At 45.1% G+C, this 19,527-nt stretch overlaps 2 protein-coding genes across 2 annotated transcripts in view; one reads left to right on the top strand and one right to left on the bottom strand.

The window, feature by feature from the left end:
- Positions 1-948: 948 nt before the first annotated feature.
- On the top strand, positions 949-9,895 carry insyn2b (inhibitory synaptic factor family member 2B; the record flags this gene model as incomplete). The annotated part of the gene is made up of 4 exons (XM_084150197.1): positions 949-1,752; positions 2,239-2,615; positions 4,246-4,320; positions 9,730-9,895. 4 exons carry the CDS (start codon positions 949-951, stop codon positions 9,893-9,895), a joined length of 1,422 nt encoding a protein of 473 aa, XP_084006323.1.
- A 3,281-nt stretch (positions 9,896-13,176) lies between these two features.
- The window catches only part of LOC311107674 (dedicator of cytokinesis protein 2-like), a gene marked incomplete at both ends in the record, with an annotated part of 85,660 nt that continues 79,309 nt past the window's right edge, over positions 13,177-19,527 (bottom strand). Inside the window, one exon of the mRNA XM_084150195.1 lies at positions 13,177-13,344. Coding sequence (XP_084006321.1) covers positions 13,177-13,344 — 168 coding nt within the window. The remainder of the gene's footprint in view (positions 13,345-19,527) is intronic.

Genomic DNA, 19,527 nt, shown 5'->3' with positions numbered 1-19,527 from the left:
GCAGGATCTGTGTGTGTTTGACTGTGTCAATCTGTCAATTTTGTGAAAATGTTGTGGAAAATGTTTTCACAAAAAATAAGGGGAGAGATGGTACAAGGGTAGAATTGTTCTGCAAGCTTTTGTACACCTACAGTACACAAGTAGTTGCGTGTCAATGAGAAAATGAATAAAGGCTTCACATGTTTTGTCACGCATATAGTATGTGGCCCTTCACTTGGTTTCAAAAACTCAGTGTGGCCCTTGAGCCAAAAGGTTTGCCCATATAGGGTGTCATTTGGGACACCTGGAGTGGAGAGAGTGATTATGGAGTGATATGAAGGTATTGACCAGTCTGCAGCCATGCAGCAGGTGAAGTGGTACTGGAGCTGTAATGGTTTCAGCTAAACCAGTCTCTTCTCTTCTTTCCGCAGAGTGAAAAAGAGATGGATGAAAGAACTGCTACACCTTTATTCTCTCATCCAATGAAAAACGGAATCACATGTTCATTAATGACCCAGAGGCATGAGGACCAATCGTCAGACTGAATGGTGATGTCATACTAGTGACAGAGGCGGAATTGTGACCACCATGGATTCTATGGCAAATTATTAACAGTACTCTCACACACTAACTCATACTCTCTCTTTATACATCTCTCTCTCTCTCTCTCTCTCTCTCTCTCTCTCTCTCTCTCTCTCTCTCTCTCTCTCTCTCTCTCTCTCTCTCTCTCTCTCTCTCTCTCTCTCTCTCTCTCTCTCTCTCTCTCTCTCTCTCTCTCTCTCTCTCTCTCTCTCTCTCTCTCTCTATCTCTCTCTCTCTCTCTCTCTCACACTCTTCACACTTGGATAAAACAGAGACCAGTAACTCATCTCTCCACTCAGATATAAGACCGCCTCCCCCCACTGTGATGTCACAGAGTGGCTCCTCCTCTTCCAGCTCCTCTGGGGGCTGAGCCAATCGGCTGGGGCTATGGGTAGAAGGGTGGCTGATCCGACCAATCCAGTGCCTGCGCTGGGGGTGCCCCTGGCGGGGGGGCGATGGGGGCCGCTGTGCAGCGTGGGGGTGCAGACCTCCCCTGGCCTTAGGACCCTTCCGTCAATCAAACTCAACCAGCCAACCAGCACGCAGCACCCAGAGACAAGGTGGCGCAACAACCATGTCACCACGGCATTGACCATGCCCTCGGAAACAGTTTTTTTGTGTGACTCGGGCAGCAGTGGCGGCAGAGGTGGATTTGCCGTTTCCAAGGAGACGAGTCAGAATGCGATCAACAGTCTGACACAGGACGACATGGGGTCAAAGGGGTCAGGGGGTGGGATCTACTGTCAGATCAAAGCCATAAGGACTAATCCCAGGGAGTCTGGTCACAGGCCTAGCGGGAAACGGACGTCTCGATACACCAATGGTAGTGTGGTCGCCCCTGAGGTGGTGGGCGGGGTATGTACTGAGGGTGCTGAGGGGAACGAGCCAATCAGAGAGAGGAGGAGGGTCCAGTCACTGAGAGGGGAAGAGTCTCGCCCTGTGCTGAGGTCAGGGAGTGTGTCTCAGTCTGTGAGCTCTCATGCCACGCCTCCAAGGCCCTGTAGAATGATGACATCATCATCGCCCCGCCTCTGTGGAACCTGTGGGCGTAGACAGTCCCAGGTCCCACCCACTTGCATGGCAACTGCATGCCGCAGGCGAGCGGCCAATAAGTTCACAGAAAGCCAGACCCTCCCGAATCCTCCCCGGAAACAGTCCGTACTCCCCAACCAGAACCGGAAAGACTCCCCTGTACTGAACACACACACACACACACCACCAACCCAACACAAAACTCTGAAGAACACTCAAACACAAACTCAGACATTGCCCTCTCCACACACAACCCAAAAGACACACACGCTCACGAAAGATTCACCTGTGCCTACATGCTCCAACACTAAGGATACACAACACACACATACAGACCCAGAACCCAGGTTACCCAGGTTACATCAGAAAGAAACACACACTCAGACAACAGACACACACTCACACACCACAGAGAAACACACATCTACGCAAAACAAATCCACAAAAAATCCATATACTCCAGCTATACAGCCTTTTCCAGACAAAAACACATACATGTCATCTGACAACCAACACACACCACCAAACTCATCTATACAAGTCACCCCCAAGCCACCACCCCCAGTCCTCCTCACAGGCAAAAAATCCTTGGCTACGGCCCCTCTCTCACCTAAAAACTCCCCCAACCCCCCCCACCCTGTCCAGGTGAACCCAAAACCAGCACACCCTGTACATCAGACCCAACCCAAACATACACCCCTCACCCCCTCCCTGCTCCCCAAAATACCATCAGCACAGCCAATCAAAATAGAAGACTCCAAAACCCCTGCCCCATCAAAAGATGCAAATGCTCTGCATGCTCCCAATGTGGCCCCACATTGCAATGGGGCACCAGGGGGTCTGGCAGGGGTACAGTCAGGCGTCCAGGTGGGGGTTACAGGTGGGATACAGGGGTGTGTGTCGGGGGGCCTCCACCGGCATCTTCACAGCGTGGAGGAGAGTCTGCTCTCCAACCAGGAGAAGATCAAAGTCCTCCTCAATGTTATCCAAGACCTGGAGAAGAGCAAGGCCCTCAGTGAAGGGTGAGAAAGGGGGGGAGCAGGGAAGGAGGGGTGTGTGTGTGTGTGTATGCGTGTGTGCGTGTGTGTGTGTGTGTGTGTGTGTGTGTGTGAGTGAGAGAGAAAGGGTGAAAGAGAGAGGAAGAGTTAAAGAGAAAGGGAGAGTGAAAGGGAGAGTGAGTGAGAGAGAGACTGATTGAGTGTGCAAGAGAGGGAGAAAGGATGGTGTGTGAGAATGTATGGGAGTACCACGGCAGGATCTGTGTGTGTTTAACTCCAATGTAAACTGACATGCTTTCAACTTTGTAATGAACTTTAAATGTCAGGTCATGGAAGTATTGCAGGGGCTGTGATGTACTGTATGCAGTAAGTTATTGCTGCAGTATTACAGAGTACAGCAGAACATCCATAGGGATATGTGTGCAGAACTCCTTTCTAAACCCTGCTGTATAAAAGTAAATATCAGTTCCTTCATGTTGTATTTCACTGCTCTGACTTTGTATGCATTCTATCATATGGTCTATATAATTACAGGCAGAACTCCTCCCTTATGTCATGGCTGCTCCCTCAGGCCTTAAGATCAACAGAAGATATCTACCACTCCCTCTCTCATTCTCTTTCCTTCTCCGCCTCATTTGTCTCCTCTCTCTTTCTCTCCCTCCCTCATCTCGTTCTCTTCGTTTCTATTTCTATCTTCTTTCTCTCACACAAATCAAACACTCTCCCACTCTCTCATTTTGGAAATGGTTCAATTTTCTACTTCTTCTTTGTCCCCATTCTCCTTTCTCCTCATTCACATTGTTCTACTTGAAGAATGCTATTCATCGCTTTTTACCTCCACCCATCCCCCTCCCTATCTCCCTCTTCATCCCTCCATCTTTAATTACCACCCTCTTTCTTTCCTTCTCTCCTGATATGAATCACTTCTTCCTCCATATAATATAGAGCTGACTTCTCCTCCGCTCCTCTCTCCCCTACCCTCTGTCCTTTCACTATATTCCACTCACCCTCTCTAGCTCTGCTGTCAATCAGTCCATCACTCTCTCATCTCTCTCAGTCTGTTCGGCTTTCTCTCTACCATCACCTGTCTTCTCACCTCTCTGTCCCCCCTCTCCTTCTCACCCCTGATCCCCTACAACAGACTGCACCCCCTCTCTTATTTTCCCTCTCTCCTCTCTGCTCTTCTACCCACTCCTCAACTTTTTCTTTCTCATCTCCTTCTCTCCACTCCTCCTTCCCTCCCTTCCGCCCTCTTCTCTCTGTCAGTTCCTCTTGGGTTGACAGCTCGCTATAATACCAAACTAATCCCTCCCAGATTATCATTGAAGACAGGCAATTCATGTTCCAGGGGCACAGCAAGACTCCCAACAACAGGATATACACTGTTCCTCTGTGGTGTCTGTGTGTGTGTGCGCGTGTGCATGTGTGTGAGTGCGTGTGCATGTGTGTGCGCGCGTGTGTGCGTGTGTGTGTTTGGCGCAGTGCTAAAGTTTTAGTGCTGTTTTTAAGTTTGTATCTTGTGCTCCCTTTGTGTCTGTGTGTTCTGTGTGTGAATGTGTGTCTGTCTGATGGTATTGGTGTAGTACTAATGATGCTATCCTGTGTTTTCCTCCTCATCCTGATGTGTGTGTTCTTCTTGTTGTTGTTGTGTTAGGCGCTGCTCTTACAGAACTGGACAGGATATCAACAACTGCCCCACCTGTCAGAAGACTGCCTGTATCATATACAGGTAAACACCTTCTTAATACCACATTCATTATAATAATAATACCATTTCACTTTGACTTCACTTCTTTTTATATATCAAAATCCCCATAATATCTACAGGTACAGTTGACTAATATAATCGTATACACAACCCACACAACCCACACAACCCAGTGTACACCCGAACCACTAGCAGATGGTTTCAGTTTCAAGTTTTATTAGTTGTACGTACAGGATACACTTTGGTATATATCGTCCAACAAAATGTATTTTTGCATCCCTACTGGATTTGTGTCACACGCCACCGAGTCATCGGAGTTCGTTCTACAGACATTGAATGCTGCAGTATGGGCTCTCAGCATTGTACAGATATCTCCGTTCATCCAGGCAGGCTCCTGAGTGGCGCAGTGGTCTAAGGCACTGCATCGCAGTGCTAACTGTGCCACTAGAGATCCTGGTTCGAATCCAGGCTCTGTCGCAGCCGGCCACGACCGGGAGACTCATTGGCGGCGCACAATTGGCCCAGCGTCGTCCAGGGTAGGGGAGGGAATGGCCGGCAGGGATGTAGCTCAGTTGATAGAGCATGGCGTTTGCAACGCCAGGGTTGTGGGTTCGATTCCCACGGGGGGCCAGTATAAAAAAAAAATATGTATTCACTAACTGTAAGTCGCTCTGGATAAGAGCGTCTGCTAAATGACTAAAATTTAAATGTTATTGTAGGTACAACATCATCAACACATTTCTTAAAACCTCTTAAGGATCTGACCCTTTTTTTTTCAATTCACGCCTAAAATTACATACACAAATCTAACTGTAGCTCAGGTCCTGAAGCAAGGTATTGCATATTCTTGATATCATTTGAAAGGAAACACTTTGAAGTTTGTGGAAATGTGAAATTGATTTAGGAGAATATTACACATTAGATCTGGTAAAAGATAATACAAACAAAAAAACATGTGTTTTCTATATATTTATTTGTTCCATCATCTTTGAAATACAAGAGAAAGGCCAGACAGTGATGTAGGATTCTACATGTAATTTAGATGTTGTCCACCAGATGGCAGCAGTGTGTGTGCAATGTTTCAGACTGATCCAGTGAAGAATTACATCACTACACAATATTTTGTTTCAAGTCTGCCAGGTGTTTTCCCAAATGTGCCGAATTGGTTTTCAAGTACATAACTATAGAGAACATACAAAAATGCTATGGTAATACAAAATGTAAGTTCGCACACTCCCAGGTTTGTCATAAATGATGGATCATTAGCTTCCCTACAGAAAAGACGCTAACCTTCACACATCTAGATGGCCGGGCGGGGTGGGTGTGGAGTCAGAGGTCGAACTGTAGAACCCAGTTCCTACATTTGAATATAAGAAATGTTTCAAACAAGATTAACAAGAATTTAAGCTTTTTGCCCATATAAGACGTCTATGTCCCAGAAAATTGGCTGTTGTTTACAACACAATTCTAGTCACATATCGCATATTGAGCAACAACCGTCTCGTATAAGGGACACCGATCCCGTAGAGGTTAATGGAGCCGGTGACTGACGATGTATTGTATATTCCTCAATGTTGATGGATGAGTCCTAGATGGATGAATCTTTGCACATATTCCAAATAGTATTCTCAAAAACAATCCTGCAGCATCAAGTCTGCCTCCTCTGTCCAGCGCCTCACTATTCTCTGTGTTGGTGGCTCCCTCTTGAGTTGCTGCTTGTAGGCAGGGAGTAGGAACAGAGAGACATGATCTGATTGGCCGAAATAGTGGCGGGGTATGGCTGAGTTTGATGAGTGCCGCCTTGGTGTTTGCTTGTGGAGGTATGTACACAGCTGTGATAATAACCCACGTGAATTCCCTTGGCATATACTGGGGTCGGCATTTTAGCATCAAAAACTCCAGTTCTGATTAACAGGATTTCGCAACGTTTTCAACTTCGGTACACCAGGAATTCTTTATGAGGAAACATACCCCTCCCTTCCGACTCTTACCAGAAGCCGCCGTTTAAGCCTTATCCATTCGGAATATGGAGAAGCTATCAGGTTAAATAGCAGAGTCGAGTGAATTGTCTGTAAGCCACAGATCAGTAAAAACAAAGACACAGCATTCCCTGATGTTCCTCTGCGATTGAAGCATAGCTCTAAGTTCAAAGTAAAAAAAAAAATCCAGCAATTGGACATTAGCCACCAGGATACAAGGAAGAGGAGGCTGTGTAGCCCGTCTTTTCAGCCTAGCTTGGAGTCCCTTTCCTTCATCTTCTTCATTACCGGCATTGCGTAAGGTCATCTCGGCCAGGAGAAATAAGTAAGCATGTAAATTTGAGTAGGAACCGGCACTGCCAACAGGTAAATGTCCTCATGACGTAATCTACAGGAACAACAAGACATTCTCCTAGTCAGATACTGCCCTGTACAAACGCCCTACAAAGTATCCAACAGCAACATAAGCATTCTCCACCTCCCTCTCCATACTCTGTATGGATGTGACCTAAATTAGTGATTAAAGATAGAATCCTTAGTTGCTACATCCATTTTTGGACTTATAAATGAATGATAAACATTGATTATTAAAGAATATAACTTATAAATGCCTCGTGAGCTTAGTTTAACTGTTGTACCCAATCAGAACCCAAAATATAAGGGAAAGGTGGATACCTAGTCAGTTGTACAACTGAATGCATTCAACTGAAATGTGTCTTCCACGTTTAACCCAACCCCTCTGAATCAGAGAGGTGTGGGGTGCTGCTTTAATAAGCTTGTTTTACTCAATGTTTGTAAGCAACGTAAATGTATCAAACACTGTACAACCTCAAAACATGGTTAAAATTATCATTTTCATATAATGGATGGTCTTTCCTTGCATCCATAGCTCTGTCTATGCATTTGAGAGTGATTACATTTCTCCAGGCCCATCCCTCAGCTTTTTACCCAAACAGAGGTGGGGGTGATCACTTTGTTATTGTTTCAATTAAGGACTCAAACTTTAACCAAATCAGAGCTCCTCCCCAGACCCTAGCCAATCCTGTTTTATCATATCATACCAGTCAGGACATGCAGCTCTTTGCTAGCTCGCTATCAGCCCACCAGATCCCCTCCTCCTCTCCTCTGTAACCAGGAACAGCATTAGCTACAGCAGGAATAAAATTAATCAGGAATAATTAGGACCGGAGGGAAGGGTGGCAGAGATACCGGCCCCCCAGGGCCACTGAAAGCAGCTCAGGGCCACAGAAAGCAGCTCAGGGCCACACACACAATCACACTCACATACTGTACACACATGGAAACGAACATACCGTTAATCCAAACAGAAGAGAAGGATCATTACAGTCATTCACACACTTTACAGTCATTCTGAGGCCATTGGGAGACGGCAATCATTATTTTGTGGATATGAAACACACAAACATACACACGCATGTCATTTGTTTGTTGGGACAGTAATGGTGTTATCACACACTCAGCGGGACACAGAGGAGATGGAGGGATGAGTGTGTAGAAGAGAGAGTGAAAAAGAGGAGAGAGCGTGGGATGGAGGCTTCCCTCTTCATGATTTAAGCTGGAAAACGACAGTTTGATGTTTCTTGCCTGCAGATGTTTTGTATTGTCAAATCTAATTAATCTGTGTGACAGAGAAACAGAGAAAGGCAAGTTCTGACAGAAAAAAAAAAATCTGCATGCCGTGGGAATCAATTAAGAGGAGCAGCTTTGCCAACTCAGGAGTAATCCCCTAAACAATAGAGGAGGAACGAGAGAGAGAGAAAGAGGAGGAAAAACTGAGAGACAGAGAGAGAGAGAGAGAGAGAGAGAGAGAGAGAGAGAGAGAGATAGAGAGAGAGAGAGAGAGAGAGAGAGAGAGAGAGAGAGAGAGAGAGGAGAGAGAGAGAGAGAGAGGGAGAGAGAGGGGAGAGAGAGAGAGAGAGAGAGAGAGAGAGAGAGAGAGAGAGAGAGAGAGAGGGAGAGAGAGGGGAGAGAGAGAGAGAGAGAGAGAGGGGGGAGGGGGAGGGGTGGAGAGAGTACATGTATAAACATGCTAGTTCTTTAAAACACCCTAAAAGCACATACTGCACAGCAAGGAAAGTGTAGGCCAGGTTCAACACTTATTTCTTTACATTTGTGTGTGTATGCGTGCATGTGTGGTTTCAGTGGTAGCACTCCTCTCCCGTGCTTTATCATTTATTCATATTTATTCTCTCCCCTGCGTCTGCATCTGTGCTTTTACCTCTCTTTCATGTTTTCCGGTCTCTTTATTTCTCCTCTTTCCGGACATTCTAACCTTCCTCACCTCTTCCTCTCCCTCGTATGGCTCTCTTTCTGTTTACTCCCCCTCTTTCCTCTTTCTCTGTATCTTTTTTTCTCAACTCATCATTTGAACCACCCTTTCTACCCCTCTATTACTCATCAAACCCTCTTATCTTCACCCTTCTCCTCTCTCTCTCTCCAGCTGTTTCCTCCTTTAGAGGTCCCTTTGTATTCTATCAGACTCCTCTCTTCCCACTCACTGTTGTGTCATTTGAGAGGTTTCATTGTCAGGAGAGAGCAAATACGATGACTGAGGTGGGGCATAGGATTTTGAATGGGAATATATTTTTGGTCCCCACAAGGATAGTAAAACAAACATGGGTGTGTGTGTGTGAGTGTGTGCAAGCGCATGTCATCTATCCTCATGTCCTTCCTTCATCAATCATAAGCTGATTAACTCCAGATGCTTAATCCCTATGCAACCCATCTCATCACACACATTTGTTTTACTATTGTTGTGGGTACCAAACAATTGATTCCCATTCAAAATCAGATTTTCCCTAACCCCTAACCCTAAACCTAACTTTAAAGAAAGAGAGAAAGAGAGAAAGGGAGAGAGAGATGAGGTAAGGGGAGGGAGTTCTTTGAAAAAGAAAGACATTTTTCCCTCAGCTCTCTCTTTTAGTTCCAGCACTTTAGGATGACTCTCTACTTCTCTCTCCTTTGCTCTCTCTTTCTCTCTCCTCCCACTCCTCTCATCTCTCCAGCCTGTGATATAGTGGTGCATGAAGCGCAAGAATGCTTTGAATGTGAAATTATTTCAGTATGTGTGTGTGTGTCTGATTGGGTGCATAGGTATGCACTTGCATGAGTACATGTGTTTTCTATGTGCCTGTGTTATTGTGCGCACTTAATTGCATTTATATCAAAACCATTTGCATAAGTACAAGCAATTTATGTGTGAGTACGTGTCTAACTTTCTCAACCTCTCTCCCCCTCTTTCTCAACTTCTCTCCCACTCTCCCTCTCTCACTCCCCCTATTTCACCTTCTCTCCCACCCTCTCGCTCCCTCTCTTTCGACCTCTTTCTCCCTCTCTCTCTCTCACCTTCTCTCTCACCCTCCCCACTCTCTCACCCTCCTCTCCCACCCTCTATCCCCCCGCACTCTCTCCCCCCTTTCTTTCTCCCCAGTGTGGAGCATGACTTCAGGCAGCAGGAGGGGAGGTTCCAGCCAGTGTTGGAGACTCTAGATGGGGATTACGATGTCCCCCTCCCTGTCCCCAAACCTCCCCCCTCCCGCCCCAGCGCCAAGGCCCGTGTCAAGAAGCTACGCAAGAAGTGCTTCTGGTGGCTGTAGACACACACACACACACACACACACATCCGTCGCCGGGGGTACAGTCGCCATGGAGACGTTCAGAGCTGCTGTTACCAAGGGGATTGGACAGGTGTGTGTCGATGGACCATGGCAAATGATCCTGTGTTTTTGCTGTTGCTATAGGAACTGTACACCTATTATGGTATCTAAGCTACAGAGATGCTACACCTTAGAGACCTTAGGTGTGGACCAACTTATAGAGTTCAAGTCTTGGGATCACTGGTTACTGGACTTTGAAGAGACACTAAACTGAGTGACTGTCCCTGACCAACAGAGTTACTGTGCTACTGTGCTAGGTTGGACACATTTGGGACACAGTTAAAGAGTGTCCAGTGGTGACTCTGTTAGGTCAGAGGTCCCAGTGAATGAACATAGATGAGCATCGATTCACATTCCACAGGGATTCTACTACCTACAGCAGGGTTCTTCAATTCCGGTCCTGGAGGGCCGAGACACCTCTGTTTTTCATCCTCTCCTTCTAATCAGGGGCTAATTCAGACCTGGGACACCAGGTGAGTGCAATTAACTACCAGGTAGAAATAAAAAACAGAAGTGTTTCGGCCCTCCAGGACCGGAATTGAAGAACCCTGACCTACAGAGTGAACAGCCCATCTACAATCCCTTCAGAGAGTGACCGGCCATGCAACGGCCATGCAACCAATCAACACTCTATAATGCTGGACAGGATTCTCCCGCAAAACGCAACAAAAAGGTTACTGAGTCATACTCAGCACAAACAATATACACACACAGTATAGCACTAAACACATCACTTACACGCACAGACACAGGCGCGCGCACACACACACACACACAAACAAAAGACAATTAAATCCACTCTACACTATGAGCTTTCACTTTTCCACAGCGCTATTGGCTAAAACACAAGCTCAACCAATAACAAGCTCAAACTTTGCTTCCAAGACCACACCCTATTTACTGTTTAACCAATCATCAGCATCGGACCCTAACGTGCCACATCAGTGCTTTTTTTATAGATTGATCTTCCCATCCCTCTGTGTGATCTCCCACAATGCTTATCTCTTCCTTTTCCTCTTGCTGTGTTGTTTGTAATAGTTATATTGGGATCCAATAAAAGTGTGTATTTTAATCAGAACATAATTTCCGCTTGAACAGTAATTCCCTATTCCCATGATGACCCACTTAAAACACTATTGACTACCACCATTTAGGATGAAGCTGTGGTACTATGGAAGAATGGTAAAAGTGGATGGGTGAGTCCGGGGAGGGCTATAATGTGGTATATCAAAGGGTATAATAAAGGTCACTAAACTGAAAGAATGTCTACTGACCGAAACAATCAGTAGTTCCCAAATACGTTCTGTGTTAAGACCCACCTATAGCTTGGGGAAATTGCTTGTCACCCTTAAAGTAAACACTAAGTAAACAACTCCATTTTTAAGCCGTGTTCCAAATTGAATTGGCCACAACCCACCAGCAGGACCCAAACAACAATTTGGGAAACACTGAAAGGACTGAAGAGAATCATTTAGAAAGCAACCAGTGTAAGTCAGCACTCTACGATCGAAACTCCATCAAAAAGCTGGACTGAACGTCATCTTCTAGATGATCTAGATGTGCACAAATTACAGTAGGAGGTAGAATTGAGACTAGGGAAGCAAGTATGGGAACCCAAGCCAGCTTGTTTGGAGCAAAACCCTGCATAGAGTGCCTTGCAAAAGTATTCATCCCATTTCCTATTTTGTTGCATTACAACCTGTAATTTAATTGGATTTTTATTTGGATTTCATGTAATGGACATACAGAAAATAGTCCAAATTGGTGAAGTGAAATTTAAAAAATAACTTGTTTCAAAAAATCCTAAAAAAATTATAACGGAAAAGTGGTGCTTGCATATGTATTCACCCTCTTTGCTATGAAGGCCCTAAATAAGATCTGGTGCAACCAATTACCTTCAGAAGTCACATAATTAGTTAAATAAAGTCCACCTGTGTGCAATATAAGTGTCCCATGATCTGTCACATGATCTCAGTATATATACACCTGTTCTGAAAGGCCCCAAAGTCTACAATACCGCTAAGCAAGGGGCACCACCAAGCAAGCGGCACCATGAAGACCAAGGAGCTCTCCAAACAGGTCAGGGACGAAGCTGTACTTTTCCACAAATCAGGGTTGGGTTATAAAAAAATATCCCAAACTTTAAACATCCCATGGAGCACCATTAAATCCATTATTAAAAAATTGAAAGAATATGGCACCATAACAAACCTGCCAAGAGAGGGCCGCCCACCAAAACTCACGGACCAGGCAAGGAGGGCATTAATCAGAGAGGCAACAAAGAGACAAAAGATAACCCTGAAGGAGCTGCAAATCTCCACAGCAGAGATTGGAGTATCTGTCCATAGGACCACTTTAAGCCATACACTCCACAGAGCTGGGCTTTACGGAAGAGTGGCCAGAAAAAAGCCATTGCTTAAAGAAAAAAATATCAAACACGTTTGGTGTTCGCCAAAAGGCATGTGGGAGACTCCCCAAACATATGGAAGAAGGTACTCTGGTCAGATGAGACAAAAATTGAGCTTTTTGGCCATCAAGGAAAACCCAACACCTCTCATCACCCCGAGAACACCATGTGGGGATGTTTTTCATTGGCAGGGACTGGGAAACTGGTCAGAATTGAAGGAATGATGGATGGTGCTAAATACAGGGAAATTCTTGAGGGAAACCTGTTTCAGTCTTCCAGAGATTTGAGACTGTGACGGAGGTTCACCTTCCAGCAGGACAATGACCCTAAGCATACTGCTTAAGCAATCGGTTTAAGGGGAAACATTTAAATGTCTTGGAATGGCCTAGTCAAAGCACAGACCTCAATCCAATTGAGAATCTGTGGTATGACTTAAAGATTGCTGTACACCAGCGGAACCCATCCAACTTGAAGGAGCTGGAGCAGTTTTGCATTGAAGAATGGGCAAAAATCCCAGTGGCTAGATATGCCAAGCTTATAGAGACATACCCCAAGAGACTTGCAGCTGTAATTGCTGCAAAAGGTGGCTCTACAAAGTATTGACTTTGGGGGGGGGGGGGGGAATAGTTATGCACGCTCAAGTTCTGTTTTTTTTGTCTTATTTCTTGTTTGTTACACAATAAATAATATTTTGCATCTTCAAAGTGGTAGGCATGTTGTGTAAATCAAATGATACAATTTTAATTCCAGGTTGTTAGGCAACAAAATAGGACAAATGCCAAGGGGGGTGAATACTTTCGCAAGCCACTGTACGTTATCTCTCCAGGAGCAGGGTGGGCTGGTCACCGGTGGGGCTAATGCTTAGGGGTTCATTTGGTTTACTCACGATCAGGGCATGTTCACGACCCATGGTTATGACCGTCCGGTTGATGGTCCTGAGGAGACTGACCACAATGTCCTGAATATGCTGGAATGTCTCGCCCTGAGAAAGAGATAAAAGAGAGAGTAGAGAAAAGAAAAAGAAAAAGAAAAGAGAGAGAGAGAGAGAGAGAGAGAGAGAGAGAGAGAGAGAGAGAGAGAGAGAGAGAGAGAGAGAGAGAGAGAGAGAGAGAGAGAGAGAGAGAGAGAGAGAGAAAGCAAGATCATGAATCAGTAGGATCAAAAGGACACTTTTCTGTTCGTTTTTTGGACAGAATCATATACATGCCCTCAACTGCGCTCACTAAGACTGTTCATCAGTTATTTTTTAGAATTCCCCAACCTTCCCCAACTCATTCCGTTTTCTCTCTCTGTGCCTCGCCAAAGTAATTCACTGTCCCCCGTTACAAAATGTCACCGCACATTTCTGACTGTTGGTTATTCAGGGATTCCCAAACTTTTTCACTCAGGGCCCCCTTCCAGCATAGGGAAACATACAGCGCCTCACCTGCACGTGCCATGTCCATTTCTATGGGCACAAGCACTGTTCACACCCCTCTTGTTGGTGGAGAGAACATTTTGCAGGTTTAAAGCTTATTTCTTGCAATTCTACACATTTTGTCATGGGGTTCAGAGAACATTTAGCTGTTTTAAAGATCATTTTCTTGCAATTCTATACATGTTGCCATGTCTAATGTGTATTCATGTGATATTTGAGTAACTCAAATATCTATGGGCTAAAACAACCTAGCTAAAAAACGTTAGCTGACATGAGCTAGTTGATCTGGACATTTCGGACAAGTTAAACATTTCTCTATAAGGTCCGCAATGACTGACATGACAAGAGGAAAAATGATGATATACTACCCAATTTCGAAATTGCACCTTGGCATTCTACTATTACAACAGTAAGTTGAACGCTGGACTGAGTAAAAAAAAAAAAAAAACATGGGACCAACACTTTACAAGTTACTTTTATATTTTTGTTCTATACTGAACAAAAATATAAAAGTAACATGTAAAGTGTTGAACAAAAATCTAAAAGTAACATGTAAAGTGTTGAACAAAATTATAAAAGTAACATGTAAAGTGTTGGTCCCATGATTCATGAGTTGAAATAAGAGATCCCAGAAACGTTCCATAAACACAAAAAATGTATTTATCTCAAATTTTGTTCACAAATTTGTTAACATCCCTGTTAGTGAGCATTTCTCCTTTGCCAAGATAATCCATCCACCTGACAGGTGTGGCATATCATGAAGTTGACTAAACAGCATGATCATTACATAGGTGCACCTTGTGCTGGGGACAATAAAAGGCCACTCTAAAATGTGCGGTTTTGTCACAGAACACAATGCCACAGATGTCTCAAGTTTTAAGGGAGCGTGCAATTGGCATGCTGACTGCAGGATTGTCCACCAGAGCTGTTGCCAGATAATTGAATGTTAATTTCAATACCATAAGCCGCCTCCAATGTTGTTTTAGAGAATTTGGCTGTACATCCAACCGGCCTCACAACTGCAGACCACGTGTATGGCGTTGTGTGGGCGAGCAGTTTGCTGATGTCAAAGTTGTTATGGTAACAACAAACACAATTGCATTTTATCAATTGCAATTTGAATGCACAAAAATACCATGACGAGTTCCTGAGGCCCATTGTGAGGTCTATTTTTTAAAGGTATCTTTGACCAACAGATGCATATCTGTATTCCCAGTCATTTGAAATCCATAGATTAGGGCCTAATGAGTTTATTTTAATTGACTGATTTCCTCATATGAACTGTAACTCAGTCAAATCAATGAAATTGTTGCATGCTGCGTTTATATTATTGTTCAGTATATATCAATCTCATCAATCCTTGCACAATATCCCATAATGTGTTTTTGAAATTCTTGCAAAATTATAACTTTAAAAAAATGAAATATCACATTTACATAAGTATTCAGACCCTTTACTCAGTACTTTGTTGAATCACCTTTGGCAGTGACTACAGCCTAGAGTCTTCTTGGGTATGTCGCTACAAGCTTGGCACACCTATATTTGGGGAGTTTCTCCCATTCTTCTCTGCAGATCCTCACAAGCTCTGTCAGGTTGGATGGGGAGCGTTGCTGCACAGCTATTTTCAGGTCTCTCCAGAGATGTTCGATTGGGTTCAAGTCCAGGCTCTGGCTGGGCAACTCAAGAACATTCAGAGACTTGTCCCGAAGCCACTCCTGCATTGTCTTGGCTGTGTGCTTAGGGTCGTTGTCCTGTTGGAAGGTGAACCTTCGCCCTAGTCTGAGGTCCTTAGCGCTCTAGAGCAGGTTTTTATCAAGGATCTCTCTGTACTTTGCTCCGTTCATCTTTGCCTTGATCCTGACTAGTCTCGCAGTCCCTGCCGCTGAAAAACATCCCCAAGGCATTATGCTGCCACCACCATGCTTCACCTTAGGGATGGTTTCCTCCAGACGTGACGCTTGGCATTCAGGCCAAAGAGTTCAATCTTGGTTTCATCAGACCAGAGAATGTTGTTTCTCATGGTCTGGGTGTCTTTAGGTGCCTTTTGGCAAACTCCAAGCGGGCTGTCATGTGCCTTTTTCTGAGAAGTGGCTTCCGTCGGGTCACTCTACCATGAAGGCCTGATTGGTGGAGTGCTGCGGAGATGGTTGTCCTTCTGGAAAGTTCTCCCATTTCCACAGAGGAACTCTAGAGCTCTGTCAGAGTGACCATCGGGTTCTTGGTCCTTCTCCCCCGATTGTTCAGTTTGGCCAGGCGGCCAGCTCTAGGAAGAGTCTTGGTGGTTCCAAAGTTCTTCCATTTAAGAATGGACCTTCAATGCTGATGAATTGTTTTGGTACCCTTCCCTAGATCTGTGCCTCAACACAATCCTGTCTCGGAGCGCTACAATTCCTTCGACCTCGTGGCTTGGTTTTTGTTGTGACATGCACTGTCAACTGTGGGACCTTATATAGACAGTTGTGTGCCTTTCCAAATCATGTCCAATCAATTGAATTTGCCACAGGTGGACTCCAATCAAGTTGTAGAAACTTGGGGTGGGCGTCTCCTTATCAAGTCATACATCTTCATTTAATCTGGAACAGCATATAATGCATTGGATTAGCGCACAAACACACACAGACAAACACAAACACATGCACACACACAGACTCTCTTTCTCTCTCACACACACACAGTCTGGGGGCCCAGATGCAGCTGAGTCAGGGGTGCCATGAGGCAGCTAACTACTCTGTCCAGTACAAAATCTGCTGCATCCTCCAGTACTGTACCTTGTAATGACCCTGAATGGGTGTTCCATGTCCCTACAGTACCTTGAGACAGGCCCTGTCTACAGTGTTGGTATTGTTGTTTAGACCTTAAAAACTGTTAGTGTGAATTCTACCCAAACTAGTTAGAGCCATATCAACAGTGTGTATGTGCCAAAAGAGAGAGGAAGGTGGAGAGTGAAAGAAATGAATAATTAATGGAAAGGATGTGTGTATGTGTGTCACATCACAGTGTGTGTGGCATGTCATGTCAATGCATGATTTAAAGGGATTGATTTGGGGCAGGCAGGCATGATTAAATGAAATTAAAATAGCTGACCTTGAGTCACTGGATACAGTCAAGGTTAACAGAGTGTCATCACACACACAGGTTTGATAGAGTTGTGAAGCAGCTGTTCCTATAACTGAATAACTTTAAATCATATTTTTTTGCATTGTTTTTGTATCGTATCTCTCCTCCAAACCCACCCTCACCTTGACAAGCACACAGACACCCTCGCCTCAGTAAATCAGAGGCACACAATGCTTCCTCTACCTCAAACAAACTCTTTCTCACAACACCTCCTGCAGCATCACACACACACACAGTGTGTTATTCCCCAGGACATTTGCATCGGTCTCTCCCCTCTCTAGTTCAAAGACATGTTTGGCGTGACAACTTAATCAGGCACCCTCTAAATCCCCACGGCAATCACTCAGTCTGCAGCACAGTGAGGGAGCATCTACAGGAGGAGGAGAGGAGGAGAGGAGAGAGAGATGAGAGAGAGGATAGAGGGGAGAGAGATGGAGATGGGAAAGGGAGGAGAGAGGAGAGAGAGATGGAAGGAGAGAGACAGAGGGGAAAGAGGGATGGACAGAGAGAGGGAGGAGGGAAAGAGAGAGAAGGAGAGAGGAAAAAAGAGAGGGGGAGAGAGAGGAGACTGAAGAGAGACGGTGTAAATGAAACGGAGCATGCAAAACTATGCAAACCCCTGGCTATACCTTCGCTCTCCTCCATCATTTGTCTTCTCTCCCATTAAATTGTTTTTGTGTTTTTCTGTGATGGATGACTCTTTAGCCTTCTGTACTGTTTCTTTCTCTTCCGTCTCTAAGTATTCCATTTTATCCACCCCAAAATCCCTCTCTTCATCTCTCTATGAACTGTACTTTTCTTTTTCTCTTTTCCTCTGTCCCTCTCACAGATCTAATCTTTCATATTTGCTCTTTTTGTCTGTCAGACACCAGGCAGATTGACTTGTATGTAATCTGAGTGTTGATACACAGGGTTGGGAGATTTTATATTGGCACGGCTGCATCTGGGACAGAAAAATAATCACTCCATATGTTGTAAAGCTCTCCTAAGCGCACCAAAGCCAGGACTCGCTAAGACTTTTAAGGTATTCAACACAGTAGATTAAACTGCTAGAGACAGAGAGGCTATAAACCCGGAACACATACTGTATATCTAGGCTTCCTCTGTCTGAGGTAAAGTCACAATTCACCCTCAAACCCCCTTTAAGTTCATTTGTTTATCCTTCCCTCCATCTCCCTCTCTCCCTCTCCTACTCCCCCCCCCCCCTCCCACTCACTCTCTCTCTCTCCATATTTTCTCAGGATTCATTAGTGCCATCAAAGTAAATAAGGGGAAAACAGTCATAACTTCACTTCAAAGGCTCTGTGGGCTGTCAACAAATTGCTTAAGCAATTAACAAGCCGCTGTAGGATATTTATGAAGTATGTTTGTTGTTCACTTTGTGAGTGGATGGGTGCGTTGGATGTGAGGTTGTATGACTTACTTGTCAGCAGGTGAGCTCAGTGATTTATCTACTGCTCACTATGGCACCATGTGTGTGATTGGTAAGTGCCCCAGCATGAAGCTTTCTGATTAGTCAGTATCAATCAATCACATATAAATTACAACGCCCTTTTACATTTACATTTTAGTCATTTAGCAGACGCTCTTATCCAGAGCGACTTACAGTTAATGCATTCATCTTTAAATAGCTAGTTGAGACAACCACATATCACAGTCGTAGTAAGTACATTGGGACGGCCAAGAGACCAGAGGTCCAGAACGGAGTGCTTGGGTTGGGGTGTAGGGTTTGACCATAGCCTGAAGGTGGGGAGGGGCAGTTCCCCTTGCTGCTCCCTAGGCAAGCACCATGGTCTTGTAGTGGATGCGAGCTTCGACTGGTGGCCAGTGAAGTGTGCAGAGGAGCGTGGTGACATGGGAGAACTTGGGAAGGTTGAACACCAGGCGAGCTGCAGCATTCTGCATAAGTTACAGGGGTTTGATGGCACAAGCGGGGAGCCCAGCCAAAAGATAGTTACAGTAGTCGAGCCTGAAGATGACAAGTGCTTGGATTAGGACCTGCACCGCTTCCTGTGTGAGGAAAGGCTGTAGAGCATGAACCTGCAGGAGCGAGTCACCAAGGATCTTTGCACTCTGAGAGGGGGACACCGTGGAGTTGTCAACCGTAATGCAGAGGTCTTGGAGTGAGCAGGCCTTCCTCGGGAGGAAGAGCAGCTCCATTTTGTTGAGGTTAAGCTTGAGGTGGTGGGCTGACATCCAAGCTGAGATGTATTTCAGTCACGCAGAGCTGCATGTCACCACCTGAGTGTCAGAAGGGGGGAAAGAGAAAAGTAGTTGAGTGTCATCTGCATAGCAATGATAGGAGAGACAATGTGAGGATATGACAGAGCCGAGTGACTTGGTGTATAGAGAAAAGAAGGCCTATAACCGAGCCCTGGGGGACACCAGTAGTGAGAGCACGTGGTGCAGACACGGATCCTCTCCATGTCACCTGGTAGGTGCGATCTGCTAGGTAGGATGCAATCAAGGAGTGTGCAGAGCCTGAGAGCGGTTTCAGTTAAGTGAGCCGTCTTGAAGCCTGACTGGTTAGGGACAAGAAGATTGTTCTTAGAGAGATAAGGAGAAAGTTGGTCATAGACAGCACATTCAAGTGTTTTGGAAAGAAAAGAAAGATGGGATACTGGTCTGTAG

Source organism: Coregonus lavaretus (genome assembly GCF_964263955.1).
Source record: "Coregonus lavaretus genome assembly, chromosome: 32".
Lineage (NCBI taxonomy): Eukaryota > Metazoa > Chordata > Actinopteri > Salmoniformes > Salmonidae > Coregonus > Coregonus lavaretus.
Note: the sequence above shows the minus strand (reverse complement) of the source record. Positions and strands in the feature narration are given on the sequence as shown.